The 16,395-nt window shown below is 37.3% G+C and overlaps 1 protein-coding gene across 1 annotated transcript in view; it reads right to left on the reverse strand.

The window, feature by feature from the left end:
• Positions 1-5,312: 5,312 nt before the first annotated feature.
• Positions 5,313-16,395, reverse strand: part of LOC127434966 (PDZ domain-containing RING finger protein 4-like) — a 43,844-nt gene continuing 32,761 nt past the window's right edge. The window contains exons 2-8 of the mRNA XM_051688032.1: positions 15,792-16,039; positions 14,573-14,675; positions 11,759-11,857; positions 10,355-10,417; positions 9,319-9,420; positions 9,058-9,174; positions 5,313-8,457 (exon numbers count right to left, since the gene is read on the reverse strand). Coding sequence (XP_051543992.1) covers positions 6,865-8,457; positions 9,058-9,174; positions 9,319-9,420; positions 10,355-10,417; positions 11,759-11,857; positions 14,573-14,675; positions 15,792-16,039 — 2,325 coding nt within the window. The 3' untranslated portion in view covers positions 5,313-6,864. The remainder of the gene's footprint in view (positions 8,458-9,057; positions 9,175-9,318; positions 9,421-10,354; positions 10,418-11,758; positions 11,858-14,572; positions 14,676-15,791; positions 16,040-16,395) is intronic.

Consider the following 16,395-nt stretch of genomic DNA (forward strand, 5'->3'; position numbering starts at 1 on the left):
CAGAAGTTACAGAAATACTCAAACCAGCCCGTCTGGCACCAACAATCATGGCACGGTCCAAATCACTGAGATCAAATGTTTTCCCCATTCTAATGGTTGATGTGAACATTAACTGATGCTCCTGATCCGTATCTGCATGATTTTATGCATTGTACTGCTGCCACATGATTAACTGATTAGATAATGGCATGAATAAGTAGGTGTACAGGTGTTCCTAATAAAGTGCTCAGTGAGGGTATTTAAGTTGTCACAAGGGCTATTCCTCAGTAACATTAAGATCTGGAGTCAAAAGTCTAATTGTGCAAATGTGTATTTTTATCTAGCAGAGTATTCGTATGTTGGTTTCAAATAACAAGTTCAAAACTGTCTAAAATTAAATTATTATTATTTTTTTTTGTGAATTCTACCTTCCAAAGTGAAGTTTCGCCATCATCATATTTTTGTTATAGCTCTTCGATAAACAAGCAAACATAATCAAACCAGACTATCATACATTCGGACTATATAATGAAAGTAGATTTGAACTGTACATTTTTTATGTTTTTTTTATTTTAAGACAAAGATATTTTTAATGAAAGTCAGGTCGGGGCATGTTGTCACACATATTATAAGTCATAAATGTATAAAATTAATTGCAATTAATTATTTTTTGGCCAAAACAATTGTTTTGATGATATTCTTGTACATTACCTTATCCATTTTTGTTGTTTCATGGATTGTTTTGTTTTATAATTGTTTTACTTTTACAATTTTTTGCTGAATAGCCTATAATAGGCTGTTTAATGCAGGCATAGATTTAAAGAGATCATAGTGAAAAAGGAGATCAGCACACTGCTACATATGTTGCGTTACAATTTAATAGATTAGATAAACAAGGTCATTGCCTGACAAAGACCTTAGTGGTTGAAACTTTGTTTGTCTAATCTGTTCAATTGTATGGGAGCATACTATATGTAGCAGTGTGCTGGTCTCCTTTTTCACTATGAACTGTTACCTTTTTTGATCGTGCACCTGCCCTTAATTGTTTTGGATGTGCGCATTCCTCCATTTTCAGTTATATAGATTTAAAGAGAGGCATAGATTTTCTTTTGGCTGTTTTAACGGTGGGGACACATTCCCCTGTCACCCCCCAATGTTCACATGAAACTTATGCCACTGATTAAGTGGCAAGTTCCATTGTGACAATATGCCCTGCTATTGGGACATGTTGTCACAAAAAGTAAACATGTAATGCTTTTTTTAGTCAAGACTTTAGGGTATGTGATCATGCAGAAATTTACTTTCAAAAATGAACCTTGAAATGAAACTTGAGAAATATTTACTGGAGTAAAAGATGTGTAACAATTAGCCCCGATCTCCCCTATATATCTTTGACAAGTCATGTAGCCATTAGCAAAGCAAAGTATCAGCTTGGTACATTTATATTCAATGTGCAGTTACAGGTGTGCATTTACAATGGCTTTGAACCAGCTCATCCAATCAGAATTTAGAGTCTGAACTATCAATTTTTATAAACACACAGCAATATTCCACTACTAGTCACCAAACCTTCCAAGATTTACAGCTGTTCTTGTCCACATTCATCCTCCCTCTGACTGTTTCTATGAAATATACTTTCATTCCTGCAGAAAATTATTCCTTTTGTTCTCAGAGAGCATTAATCTGTAATGCTGTCTGCAGGATCAAAGTTGCTGCTGTGTTTGGAGGGGGGCTGTTGTAGTTTCAGGCTGAACTCGCTCTGACTACATCTCCATGCAAAAACAGCTGCTCACCATGGGATTAACTTCCATTGTTCAATGAATCTCAACATGGGTGCTGTTGTCTCTTAAGTATAAGTTTCTAATTATGCCACACACCGTTTTCTGCCTGTTGTAAGACTTTGCCTTCAAATGTAGTAGTTTTGAGAGGCTGGGGATTTTTGAGGTAAAATGGAACAGTTGGGGTAAATTTACAAAGTCCCTTAGAGGACAGAGCGGGATTCTTTTTTCTGAAATAGTTTTGCATTCCCTCGCGATAGTTTGCGCTCATTTGCAATAAGTTTTGCATGCTCTGGCAATATTTTTTTGAGTTCCCTTGCAATACATTTACCATTGTTTTACTACAATAACCATATTTTAACCATTATATTCTTTGTGAAACCATAGTAATAAAACAGGAAAAAGAAAACTAGGGTAATAAAAATCTAAATTTTGTGGTTACTATGATTTTCCTACAAATACCAATGCAAAACTTATTGCGAGGAACGCAAAAGCTATTTCAGAAGAAAACAAATCCCGCCCAGCCTTCTAAAGGGCTCTGTAGAATTTTTATAAAAAAACAAAATGTGAAAAATATATTTATATATGAATGAAAATGTATCATTATTTACTCAACAATTGTCATCTTTATTTACTTACCCATATGACTTTCCTTTGTGGAACTCATTAAGAGATGTTAGGCAGAATATTAGGGACTGGCACCCTCAGTCACTATTCTCTTTTACTGCATCTTTTTCCATATGAAAGTGAATGGTGACTTAGGCTAACATTCTGAGGAGAAGGAAGAAACGGGATCAAGAAATGCAGTCAGACTTGAATCTGCTCACCTGAGCACCTAACCACTAACTGCTAGGCCACATCTACAACAAATTTACACACTGAGACATGAGAACAGAACACTAAAATAATGAGGGTAGTGTTTGCCCCAGATCCATACATTCAGAGTTCCACAAATGAGAAAAGGGACTTCACCTTCACCTGAATTTTATTCACCTTTTTACCTCAATGTTCTTTGTTGTGTTTTGACAGCTTGTTAAGAAAACATCAGAAAGCAACAAAATGTTCACAGGGCAGCTTCACAGCCTGTGTGCCCAACATCAAAGTCAAAATGTGGCCACAGAGAGAAGAAACACTATTCTCACTATCCTCCCAGCCTGTCAGTTCTCAGTTCATCTGCCCTTATTTTTGGGTTCACTCTATCATTTCTGTTTTTTAAGAAACTGAAGCCTCAAAAAGCATGACAAAGGGATGTCACAAAAAGCCTCAGGAAGGGATAGTTCAACCTAAAATAAATCATTTTCTCACCATCATGTTGTTAAAAAAAAGATGCAATGAAAGTGAATGGTGACTAAGGCTATCAGTCCCCAAAATTCTGCCTAATATCTCCTTTTGTGTTTCATAGATGAAAGTCATACTGAATGAGTTTGAAACAACATGAGGTTGAGTAAATGATGACAGAATTTTCTTTTTGGGATGAACTATTCTTTTAAAGCAGATAAAGTTCTTCTACTATGCAGGTGAAGTGAGAACATAACAGAGACTTTCAGCAGTGCTCTCCATTATTCTTTGTAGTAGAGTAGGTTGAGAGAGAGACAGAGAGAATGAAAGAAAGTGAGAGAGGATAAAAAGTCACTTTCTTTGATATCCTTTCTCCTGTTTTACACAACTCTGCTCTGTCAGTCATAATGAGCATTTATGAATAAATGAATGTGAAAGAGAGCCTTAACGAGATAAACGACTGGCACACATACATAATACAGCAACTTTTCACCGTATTCAGTCTGAGAGAATATCCCTCTACATTGGGACCATAACAAAAGAAACAAGCAATTTCTTAAGAGAGTAATTAGGAGAACTTTATAATTGTGAATGTCTAGCTCAGGACAAAGTTTGATAACATGAAAGATGGAAAAAATGTAATGACTGAGAAGGTAAAACCTAAAAAATGGAGAGGGTTTATGAAGAGTAGATTTATCCACACACACCTACACATGCTAAGATATGTTTTCTGGGCATTCTGTGGCATGCATTTTCTGGTACTTGTCTAATTTAAAAACAAGCATTAAAGGGATAGTTCACCCAAAGATGAAAATTCTGTCATAATTTACACACACTCATGCTGTTCCAAATCGGTAGGACTTCTTCAGTGGAATTCACAAGGAGTTCAGTTCAGTCACCATTCACTTGCATTATTTATAAAAATAAAATAAAAAATAAAAAATGCAATAAAAGTGAATCTTGACTGAGGCTATCAGTCCAAAATATTCTGCCTTACATCTTTTGTGTTTCACAGCAGAAAGTCAACAACATGAGGGTGAGTAAATGATGACAGAATTATTTTTTTTATAACTATAATTGTAACACAAAAGTATCACGTTTCAGTGTTTCTGTCACTTAACTAGTGTTGACATGGTGGCGGCATGGCTCTAGCAACGCCAGGGTCACAGGTTTGATGCCCAGGAAACACACAAAATGATAAACTGTACACCTTGCATGCACTTAAGTCACTTTGGATAAACTGTGTCTGCAAAATATGTACATGTAAAATGGTTTTCTAAAAACTGTATCACAGCAGTTATTATGGCTACAAGAAAAAAAAATAATAATTAGTTTGTAGTATTTAAACACATCAGGCAACAAACACATTGTAGGAAATGATTTCAGGACATAAAGACAAAAAAAATAAAAATAAAAATAAAAGATGATAAATAATAAACCTGAGCATAAGAATAAACTATGACCTGGGCATGGCAGCTAATTTACATGAGCTTTTCAGAAAGATTTGGTGAACTGGAAATAGACAATTTTGCAGATAGTTGTAGAGAGGAATGGTTGACCAATAAGGGTGCAGGGGGTACTGGGTTGAAATCATTGTTCTCAACCCAAAGCTGCAAAGGTTTACATCACCATGCATGACATACACGGTAGTGTTATCACTTTGAAACAGAAGCAGACAGGTCTTTACATGCAGCACACATTCATTCCAAAGATGAAAAACATTAGACTTCAAAAAGCATCCACCCTCTCTTTCTTTCTCTAACACACACACACACACCATCCTAATATCCTTATGTGCTTTCATTCATTTAGGAAAACATTTTATGCAATACATTTCACCTGATTATAATTTTATAGAAGTCTTTCTCAATCCTGGTCCTGAATTACCCCCAACAGTGCACATTTTGGATGACTCCCTAATCAAACACACCTGATTAAAACCTTAAGCTCATTAGTAGGTGTCAGCATGAACAAGGAGAGAGATGCTGGTTGAACCCAAATGCAGTTTTTAATGATGATAAAGACAGTATACAAATAGAAATAGCACTAGGCTTTGCAAACAAAAGAACGACTTTAGCTCAATGCCACAATAGACAAGACAACAAGTGAGGAAACACGAGGGAATATATACATACACAGGAAATCCCAATACAAGGTACAGCTGGGAACACTGATGGGAAACAGGTGAAAGTAATGATGATGGTGCATGCTGGGAAATGTAGTGCAGGGAAAAACTACAACATAAAAGTCCATGACAGTGTCAAACTAAGAATCCGTGAACAAGAAGGGATGATGACGTGACAGACGTGACAGTAGGGGCTCCACGGTGTCAGAATAGGGAGACATTCAAAATGTACAGTTCTGGGGGTACTTCAGGACCAGCTCTAGGATGTATGATTCATGCAATCATTGGCTTTAGCGGTTTTTGGTTCCAGTGTTCAAAGAGCTGACAATGGTAAAATAACTATTATACTAGTTATTTATTTTGAGAATTCATCTCTATGCTTTCATGCTTTTCAGCAAACATAATGGGAGTGATGCTTATCATGAAAGTATTCTCGCAGCCATACATTTGTAATCAAACCGATCTGATCTTAACATTACTGTCTGACAAGGTTAAAAATGACAGGTGTGGTATTTGGGTGAGATGCAAATCAAACAATCGCAAATGTTGTCTGAGTCTAATAATGTAATCGCAGTTCTTAATTAGTTCAAGCAGTCAATCAAGAATGCAAATCAATCAAATCCCTTAGCTTTGTAGAATTAGTTTAAGAGACTGCAGAGGATGTAATAACTGGGAGCTCATCCGGGATTTGAACCCGAGACCTTTTGCACTACAAATACTACAATTATTCTACATACATCTTTGTATGCTTAATATACAGTGAATATAAGTACAAGTAGAAAAACTGGGAAACATTATTTGAAAAGGGATGATTACAAAACATAATTATTTAAGTTATTTAACAATAATGTATTCCTTTTTTCCTCATGTAACACACCTAGAACATGTAGAACAGGCTACAAAGTTGTCTTATACATAAAATGAGATTAAAAACATGACTACAATCACTCAGGGTGTCGCTTCACAACCTGTGGTAGAAAAATGAGCCTCAATACAAGGCACAATGAGAGTGGTAGAAATAACATATTCACTCCATGTTTATCAGTTGTTTATCGGGTCATTTGGCATCATAAAGATGGAACAAAGCCTACATAAATTATAAGACTCAAAAATATAAATAATGTTCATTAGTAACAGAACAGTACAAAACCCATAGGTATTGTATACAATACCTTTACAATGGGTTATTTCAAACAGTTTTTAAATATGATGTAAACCTGATCAGCTAAAATGAAGACCTTTACCCATAAACATATTGAGAAGAACAAAGGATATTTACATTTCTGGAGTTAAATGACGGAATGGCAGCAAAAGCTGACATTGTACGTACATTCAAGTATTGTTTTATTCTTAAAACCCCATGAAAAATTGCCAATTATAAAATACAAATGTATGGAAACAATGCAGTGTGTAAAATCCTATTAAAACTGTATCCTTTATACATTCTAGTAAGAAAACACAGCGAGGTCTGAAGCGGTAAAGTATTACCTGTCGATATATCAAAAGAGAGTTTGAACATTCACATTTGAGTATTGAGACCACAGCCAGTTGAGTTGAAAAAAGTCTACACTAAGTATTACTCAGTTTCACAAATCATGAAAAATATCTGCATCTTCACTTTTTAAAAATGGCCACTTGGAATGAGGAAAGTACATAAAAGACCACAAAAGGGTTGTGCTCTTAAGTTCAGGGTGTCACTCTTTGCTAAACAGTGGTAACTGAGAGGAAGGCATTGTGGACTTTGGTGCCCTCAGGTTCTCGAGCACCATGGCTCATTAGTTCTTGAATGGTCATCCAATTGTCCAGGATCTTCTTGTTTCGTTTCTTCAACATCTTCTTATGACTGAGTTCCAGGATGCTGACCTCCCCACTCGCTGTCCCCATTGTCTCCCTGAGGCACTCCACTCTGCTCTTCTGCATGAACTCCCTCCTGCGTCGTTGCTCTCTTGCCCTTGCTAGTTGCTGCTTGCGTTCTTCTTTACTCCAGTACCGACCCATCTTCAGCTCGCTGACTGCATCATCATCTGTGGTCATCCCACCACTACGTTCCTCACGGATCCGTAGGGCTCGTTCCCGTAGGATGCGGTCTCGTGCAGGACGGCGTGCTACATACCTGGTTCCATCTGCCCGTACTTTGACCTTCCATTCGAGTCGGCCAGGTTGCGAAGGACCGGGCCGACCACGAAGACTAAGGAGGCTGAGCTGGCTCTGGGAGTATTCCAGAGAGGAAGAGGAGTGCTGTTGTAGAAGCTGTAGGTAGCTCTGGTAGTGGTGTGTGCTGGGTGGCTGGGTTGCTGTGGTGTTGCTGTGGTAGGGTGAAGGATGGTGGGGAGTGGTTCCAACTTTGCTCCGGTTCCTTTCTCTTACACAGCGTTCATCGTCTGCAGGGAGGGCTGGGTCAGATTCTGAAGGGTTGCTGGGGCTTTGCTCTAGGCTGCTGGAAAAGGCTTGGCTGGGGCCTTGCGAACTAGGACTGGTCATGGGGGGCTGCAAGGGGGATGTGGAGCTGGTGTAGGTATGGGAGCGACTGCAAGTAGGGCTGCTTTGAAAGGGTAATGAAAAGATGTGACTACTGTATGGACTCTGAATGTGTTGGGTACTTCGAAGGTTTCTCTGATTGGTCAAGAGAATGTGATGCTGTAGTGAGTGGTCAGGCGATCCTTCTGTTCCCAGTGGCGTTGAGCGGGAGCTCTCGGCCGTGTTATAGGCACTAGAGCTGTCTTTATCTTTCATCTTCTCACTTTGTAGTCTTTCAGGATGTTCGTTAATATCCGCAAGCTTTCCACACCTCAAACGACTTTCCTTATCTGTTCGAGGGGAGTCGTGCTTGCTTCTGCGCAGTTGGTGTGCCTGCATGATGCTCTGGCACTCACGTTCAATGCTATGTAGTTCCTCATTGAGCATGTGCAGTTCCCGTGCTACACCACCTCCACCCTGCTCCATCAGGCTACATTCAATAGTGCTGCTTCGCCTGTACACCAACCCGCACTCTCTGCCATTGCGGATCTGGCACTTGAGCTCCAGCAGTTGCTGGAAGCTGTCCAAACCATTATCAGTCACTCTGCCATCTTGACCCAGTTCCTGCCTGGCTAAGCTGATGGTGTCCATAGGAACCAAATGCGAGCGCACCTCCCGCCTGTCCCGACAATGTTTTTGAGTCCGTGAGTCGGCATAAGAGAGTGATTCATGTTCAGAGCTCTCCTCAAAGCTGCATTTTACTCCACTGTCCTTCCCTAGTAGGCTAGACGAACATATTGCCGTATCTGTGGTTGTTGAGCTTTCCTCACATCTATTGGACTGCAAAACAAATAGATATGATCACTTTAATGTCTGTAAGAAGACTCCGAGGTGCTGCTAAGGAACACACAGTGCCCCCAAAAAGTATTAGGACACTTAAGTTACACTTAAAAATTTATGAATTTCATAAGATAACAAAATATCTAACCAAGAGGCATCTGCATGATACAAGACATCTTCTCAGTAATAACTTCTATATCCTAAACCATTTTTGTTATTACTTTTAACCAACTAGTCTCAAGGTCAGTTTTATTGGATGTATGAAGTCACTTATCCTCAAGTTCACACAGGTGTCATAGCAGAGTAACAAGTGTAGTTCATCACATTTACTATGGGTATGTTTCACTAATGTTTGAAAACCAGAAAGAGTCAAACAATTTGTGTCTCATTTTGAATGGTATATCTATTGGTTTATCATTTAAAACATAACTGTCTTTTTTATGTTTATTTTTTAATAGTGTACTTGTGCTACTGTATTTAGTATCAATAAATGGCACTTGGTTTGATATTTTATTTTCTAATGCAATGATATTCATACATTTTCAAGTGCCCAAATATTTGTTGGGGCCACTGCATCAGGCTTCAAATGTTCCCACTCACCCGCTTTACGCAACCAGCTGTTTGAAGAAGTCCATCTTTCTTCTGTTCCTCTAAAATCTCCATTTTCAGCTCCTCTAGGAAATCATGATGGTCTTCATCAAGCCAGCTTCCATCCATCTATGGGAGAAAATACCAATAGAATTCAGTCCAGTTTTGGACAAACATACAAGACCGATGAAGCTGCAGGTATATTAACCAAAGCCTATGGGAAGATGCTATACTACTGTGGGTTAAGGTCAGCAAGTTTTCCTATTAGCTCACTTGTCCTTCAGGTCTGGTGACGAGAAACACAATAGATCTGGAATTTTCATTTGAGAGGAGAGCGACAGCCTCTTCCCTGTCCTGCACGTCATGACCATTTATCTGCAAGAAACATGGACACAGAGAGACAATTACACACACACACACACACAAAGATAATGACAGACTGTCAGGATTTTCGTACCGGAAGCACACTTAATCAGTGACAAAAGTGGAGCAAAATTGCATTTCCTCACACACACACGCAAACACACAAAACTAGGCCCCCACTGCGAGATAACAATCTCCAGTCAATTATGCATTTACTGCGGAAAGAATTTGCATCGATTACTAAGACTGCCGACTGGGCTGCAGGAACCACAGCGTTTATAAAAGCATTCTGGTGGTACACGCCCAGACACACAATTATGCAGCCTCTGACAGGTGCCGTTCATCTTTTCTTCTATAGAGTAATGGCACTGTCAGTAGAAGATAATAGGGGTGGAGAGAGTGAGACAGATGCGTGTTGAACTGTTGTATTCATCTCCCCCAATGTTACATCCACAGATGCCTTGTGTCCTGTCTTTCTCTTCTTATCTTCTGCTGCTAATAAATTCTCTATACCTTTAACCTTATTGTCTCTGCTGAATGTCACACCAACTCTATATATGCTGTAAATGCATATCAATTTGAAACTAGTTTATGTAACTGCAGTTTATCATGATGATCAAGTTTATTAACTAGTGGCTGGTTTAGTTAGTTACACAATCTTTAAAACTGTTCATCATCTGGATGCATAGGACAGTGGAAATTTCTTGTTGTAAGATTTCATACCTTGTTTACTTTGCTATACTTTTGGGACAAAAACATGACAAAACCCCAAACCCCATTTGGAGACATTTTCAATTCCCCCCTAAAAATGCAAATGATTTCCTTGAGGATTCAGATTACTTTTTAATTTTGAAATTAGCTTTATATAAAAGCAATTGTGCCTCCATTTTGATAGCTAAGTAAACAGATGGGTACGTGTGTCCACCTAAGATATAATGTACCCCACCTGTAAAATTCGGTCTCCCTCTCTGATGCGTCCATCCCTTGCAGCTATGCTGTTGGGCTCGACCTATTAATGAAATAACAAACATGGCATCAATATGTAAACTGACATAATACAGCTTAGCATGCTGTACTTGTTAATTTTTCAACTTTTCTTACTCTTAAATAAGTCTCACATATCAGAGACATACTGATAATGTACCTCACTGCAGTACATTGACACAAGCATCATATGCAAAAATGAATTTTTAATAACTAACATTAGCATATATCCCCCCCCACACCCCCCCCCCCCCCACCCCCCAACACACACACCACACAGACATGTAATAATACAACAGTTCAGTAGGTTGTTTGTGATAGTCCTTTTAGTGAGGATACGAAAGAGAGAAATATCTGTTTCAGGAGCAGTTCTCCCCTGTTTGATGTCAGATGGTCGACATTTACATGTCTCTGAGTGAGAAATGGTGTAAGAACAGGCAATATCTGTACAATAAGGGAGAATTCTCCCTGTTTCTGTTGAAACACAGTCCTTTTGCTTGTCTTGGTGTGTAATAGGAGGTGTGAAGGAAAAATGTGCCATTTTACACTCCATAGGAGAAGAGAGGGGTGCCAATCCCTGCTAATTAAAATCAGCAATTAAACCGCTTAAAAGGAACTGTCTGTATGCAGAATAATTTTCCAAACTTACATGCTCTTTTCATGCTTGGCTCAATCCTGGTAGATATTCATCTGGCATTTGAACTTTGGAAAACCAGAAATGTTCTACAAATTTTCCATACTAAACACTTTCAATTTCACTCAAGGGATATGGTGATGTAGAAGAATGAAAATGGATTAAATAGAATCTTTATCTTTTAATACATTTTTTGAAAATTGAAATTGATATTAAAGAGGGTTTAATCAAAATAGTTTGACCGGACGCATCAAATTTGATGCTCAGTTTGTCAGCTTAATTGATGCATTAATTTAACATTATAGCAGAAGTTTGTCACTTCTGCACCATTAGCATTTCCAAGCAGAATTGCAAAAATAATGACTGTTTTTAAACTGGTTGCCTGAACACTCATCTGCCATTGGTCAGAGAAACAGATAATCTGAACTCCAAACTCTCGACATTGATTGAGCCAGTGTTGCTGGATCAGGATGCACAAACAAACCATGTTTTACTAGTGCCACAAAGGCACAGTGTTACACTTTTCAAGGAAATCAACCAACAAACGGCTTACTTATACTGTAGTTGTCTCTGCATATTAAGCTGGGATAGAAGGAATTATTTTTACATCGAAAAAATAACACTTTAAAATATTCAAGACAACCCTTTTCTTTTTATGTTATAAGCTGGAGGCTTAAAAGATATGTATGAGCACAGTTATCCTTACAGTTGCAAAAAATTCGAATTACCCACCTGGCCAACAAAAATAGCTGCATCCTCCTCATCATCAGTGCGGTAACAGAGAGTCAGACCCAGCTTTTCCTGACTGTTCATTCGACAGAGCACAACCTCCTGTAACATACACACATACCCAGAAAAAATAAAAATAAAAAATAAAAACGTGAATCATCCATGAATTGCTTTGTTTCTTCTATCTCAAACGTAACATAAATACTTTATAGTTTACTGCCTTAGTTTGTATTTCAAGGGCAGGAGCGAAGAACTGACACAGTATATGTGTAGAAATATGAGTTGTAGTAACATGTACCATCATAGCAATGATTCAAAACCCAAACAATTACCTTTAAGTGTGTTTTCCTGGGAGATATTTTTTTCAATGCAATTTACAAGAAAGTGATGATCAGTTAAGTTGAGTTCAGTTCAGTTCAGTTTATTTTTTTTTCAGTTAAGTGACCTCTGCACATTAAATAGAAATGTATTAGGCTATTAACAATGAAACCACAGTGGACCAGAAAACATTATTTTGTGCTCAATCAAAAAAAGAGTTTAAAAAGCTTTTATATTGTAGGAGAATGAAAAAGAACCCATGAAAACACACACACACACACACACACACACTTCTCATCTCATTCTGTAATTCAAGGTTATGATTAACAAATCTCTTGCACAGCTCAATAAGAAAAAAATACTCTCTTATTTAGCAGATGAACAGACTATGCTGTCATTAGTCCTGGGTCACTTGCTCTCCATTGACCAACAAGTGAAGTTATTTAGTGTGTCCTAGTCTCTTTTATTAGGTACTAAATCATTAGGTATAACTTTAAACAAAAAAAAACAAAAAAAAAAAAAAAAAAAAAAAAAAGAGAGATTATTGTGTTGATTTAGAGCTGTATTCACCTCTTAAACAGTTTTGGCTTTACATTAGAATGGAAAGGAGGATCAGTCACAGTTCCTTAGGCTACAAATAACATCAAATATGTCATACAAAAATATATGGTCCATCTGAACAAAGGGGGAGATTTGACAATACTGATGGCAGGCACTAGTGACAGGGCTGCCTTTTAGAGACATTTATTTATCAAAGGAGAGCAGTTAGCCATAGGTAGCCATACCACTAACCCTTAGCTCAGTTCAGTCATGTAGAACGGCTCATTTACAGGTCGACAGTCCTGACCGAGCACTAGTGTCATACATCAACCTGTCAAGAGTCTGTATTTGGCAAATCATTTCTAAAATTGAGATACCAAGGCGTTCACATCAATGTTTGTGATGTGATATAAATAGGCTAACTCTTTCTCGTATTTCAGCTGAACCAGGGTTACTGCCAGTCCATACAATGGATGCAAATCATCACCAGCAGCTTTAATATGGCTTCATATTGATCTGTTCCCGAAGCTCGGAAATACATTATATCTCCTCCAAGTATATTGTTTTTGGCCACATGCTCATCGAACTGGATCAACTGATCTGCTGAGCAGAATAATTCACACAATCTATTTTAAACTAGAGTGTCCACCAATAAAACAGGCAAATCATAGTGATAATTTTGCAGGCAATAGAATTATTCCAGGATATGCCCCACATGGCTGAAGCTGTACTTTCAAATCATCATTAGTATTATCCTGATAGGAGAGATCTGCTCATGATAGACAGATTGAAGTTGAATCTCGCATGGAAGAAGCTCATCCAAGCATAAAGCAATGCAGACTGATCCAGGATTCAGGACAGAGATTACTCAAAAATCACGCATACATTGCAAAGCAATATTCCCACTGTACAATTTATGATTTACATTTCATGATATATCCAATTTACAGCCTAATCTTACTTATTAAACATTTAGTTCTGGTCTTCTAATCTGATTGGACCAGAGAAGTTCCAATATTTAATATTTACTGCAGTATAACAGCACAGGGATGCTTCTCTGTTTGTATAACTCTGGAAAAGACATCTGGTGACACAAGTTGTTTGTGTAGTTTTAAACAATCTTAATAATTAAGATTTATTAAGAGATATGCCTTTGTTTTCTTACCAAAAACAAGCAATGAGAGACCCAGTAGGGAAGAACATTAATGTCAGTAAAATAGAACTAATTACACATCAGTGGAGTCTAATCTGCATCCCTGTTTATCAGTCAGAGGTATTATGGCATCATTTGGTAGCTCTCCTGCTGTAACATGCTACTTTAACTCATTAATAGAGTAGGAATGTGCCTTCTGGAGCTTTTATTTTCTAGGATTTTACACTCAAATGAACCATAATATGCCCTTTAGCTATAAAATCATTTATAGTTGTGTATATTGGGATTATGTGGCTTTTAGTTCATGTCTGTTAACTTTGAGGCCATCTATATGCTAGGGTGCCCCAAAACAGTTTACTAAAATAATTCTAGCAAATATACACATTTAAAATGTAGTCTTTCCTTTGTGGAAAAACAAAAATCAGATTTATATTGAAGCTATTTAAATTGTAAATATATTAATTATATATATAAAAAACTAAAACAAAACTGATAAATTATAAAATAATACAACTAAAACAAAACGGATAAAGCAGCATTCATGTTCTATATATAGATCACATTTTTGTACATCTGGATAGATGCTGAAACGTACAGTACAAAAACGTTTTTACATATATACAGCTTTAGAAATGTTAAAATATTTACAAATACTTTAAATTATAAATATATTTGTATAGTTACATTTTTACTATTTTATAGATATTTTTACGAATTTTCATTCACTGTAAAATTTTAAATATATACAGTATATATATATTAGTTAGCAGTATTAAACTAAATAGGAACTGTGGCCTTTTACTCACCTCACACTCGAATTCATCAGCCCTGTCCACCTCTGCCTGAGTGCTGGATACATATTCTTGACAATCAAAATATTCATGCTCCATTGTCTGAATGGAATGACAGCTGGAGAAAGAGAATGAGAGAAACATTATGCACTAGGCTAGATTTGTGCCCAGTATTCTATTTCCAGAACCAGCTAAATCAGTGAATCACTTTACGTAGACCCTGAGCCATGCATTACACTCCACAGAGGATAACAGAATTTGTTTGTGGTCAGGGGACGAATGCAATTACAAGCAATGCTCATTAATCTGTTAACACATTATGCTGGGGTACAATTGCAAATGGACTGTTCCAAGATCCAGAGTAATCTGTGCAAAGCGATACACACACACACACACACACACACACACACTCGAACATTTGAAAACTTTTGTTTTTCTGTCATGGTGGGGACATTGCATTAACTTCTATTAGTTTTATACTGGGCTAATGATATTTTCTATCCCCTACCTCTAAACCTAACTCTCACAGAAACATACATACACACAAATAAGTTGAATCCTTGGTTTTGGTAAGCTGTAACTGGAAAATTCAAAAATGTATATAAACAAACAAATCAAAACAAGCCAATAATGGGCTAAATGATCTGATTTGGTCTATCATTCCCAAAACACACCAGTGAAGGGATGGATGATTTATGTTTTATTGGACAATTTGAAGTGGTTGAAGAGCTGTGAAAGGGTATAAAATAGCAAGAGAAACCTATGTGCCAGCGTGTTTGATATTTTAGCACTCCATTAGGTTTTAATCACCCTGTACACTACTCATTACAGGGAATGGATAAAGGAAGCCACTAAAATAATTACACATAGGCACTGGTGTGACTTTACGATGGCAGTGGGGGATATTTAATTGGGGGAGGGGGTTGCCTGGTGATGCGGAAATTCTTGACAATAACATGGACTGGTGGGACACCATTGATATTCATATTCTAATGGTTAAGAGAGACTTACATGTACTGTCTAAGGTAAAAGTCCACAGATTTAAGAAACGCATTTGCAAATGTATTTGCCAGAAAAACAAAAAGAGGGTTAAGCCTAAAATCCTTCAAATAATCCTATATTAAGAATTTGCATACATTTATAGTGAGGTAATGTAATGAAAAATCATGAATGCTAATAACATGGTTACAACATATTAATACACCTGTCATAACATAGTGTTAACAGTATATACCTGTCTGACAGTAGGAAAGGGCAAATGTCTGGCACAGGTGGGGTAGTGGATCTCATCTTAGCCAGAGCCATTATGTGTTCAAAGGTGATGTCGGTCTGAGTGCACACGTCCACCACACACACTTCCTGTAGGTTGCTCTGGTTACGGGATGAGGTGCCCCGTCTTAACACCTGCACCATAATGGGATCCTTCCGCACTGCTTCCACCGTACCCTCATGTCCGGACTTTGAAAAGTCACGGCCATTCACCTAAAGAGAACAGAGGCCAAAACAAAATGATTGCAATAGAATTATTTACCTATATACGTGTATATATATATATATATATATATATATATATATATATATATATATATATATATATATATATATACATATATATTATGGTGTTTGTACAAGCTCCATTCATATTTCTACAGGGAATTCCTGCAGAAGTACATCTGACATTGTTCTAACAGACGGTTCTAACTAATTGTTGTCTCAATACACTTTTTAAAGCCCTTTGATACTCAAATTAAACAAAAATATTAGGTTCACAGTCATTATTTAAAGAGAGTTTTATATACTTCAAAAAGTGAATGTTTGTATGTGTATGTTCATCTGTA

This window comes from Myxocyprinus asiaticus, chromosome 45 (assembly GCF_019703515.2).
Source record: "Myxocyprinus asiaticus isolate MX2 ecotype Aquarium Trade chromosome 45, UBuf_Myxa_2, whole genome shotgun sequence".
Lineage (NCBI taxonomy): Eukaryota > Metazoa > Chordata > Actinopteri > Cypriniformes > Catostomidae > Myxocyprinus > Myxocyprinus asiaticus.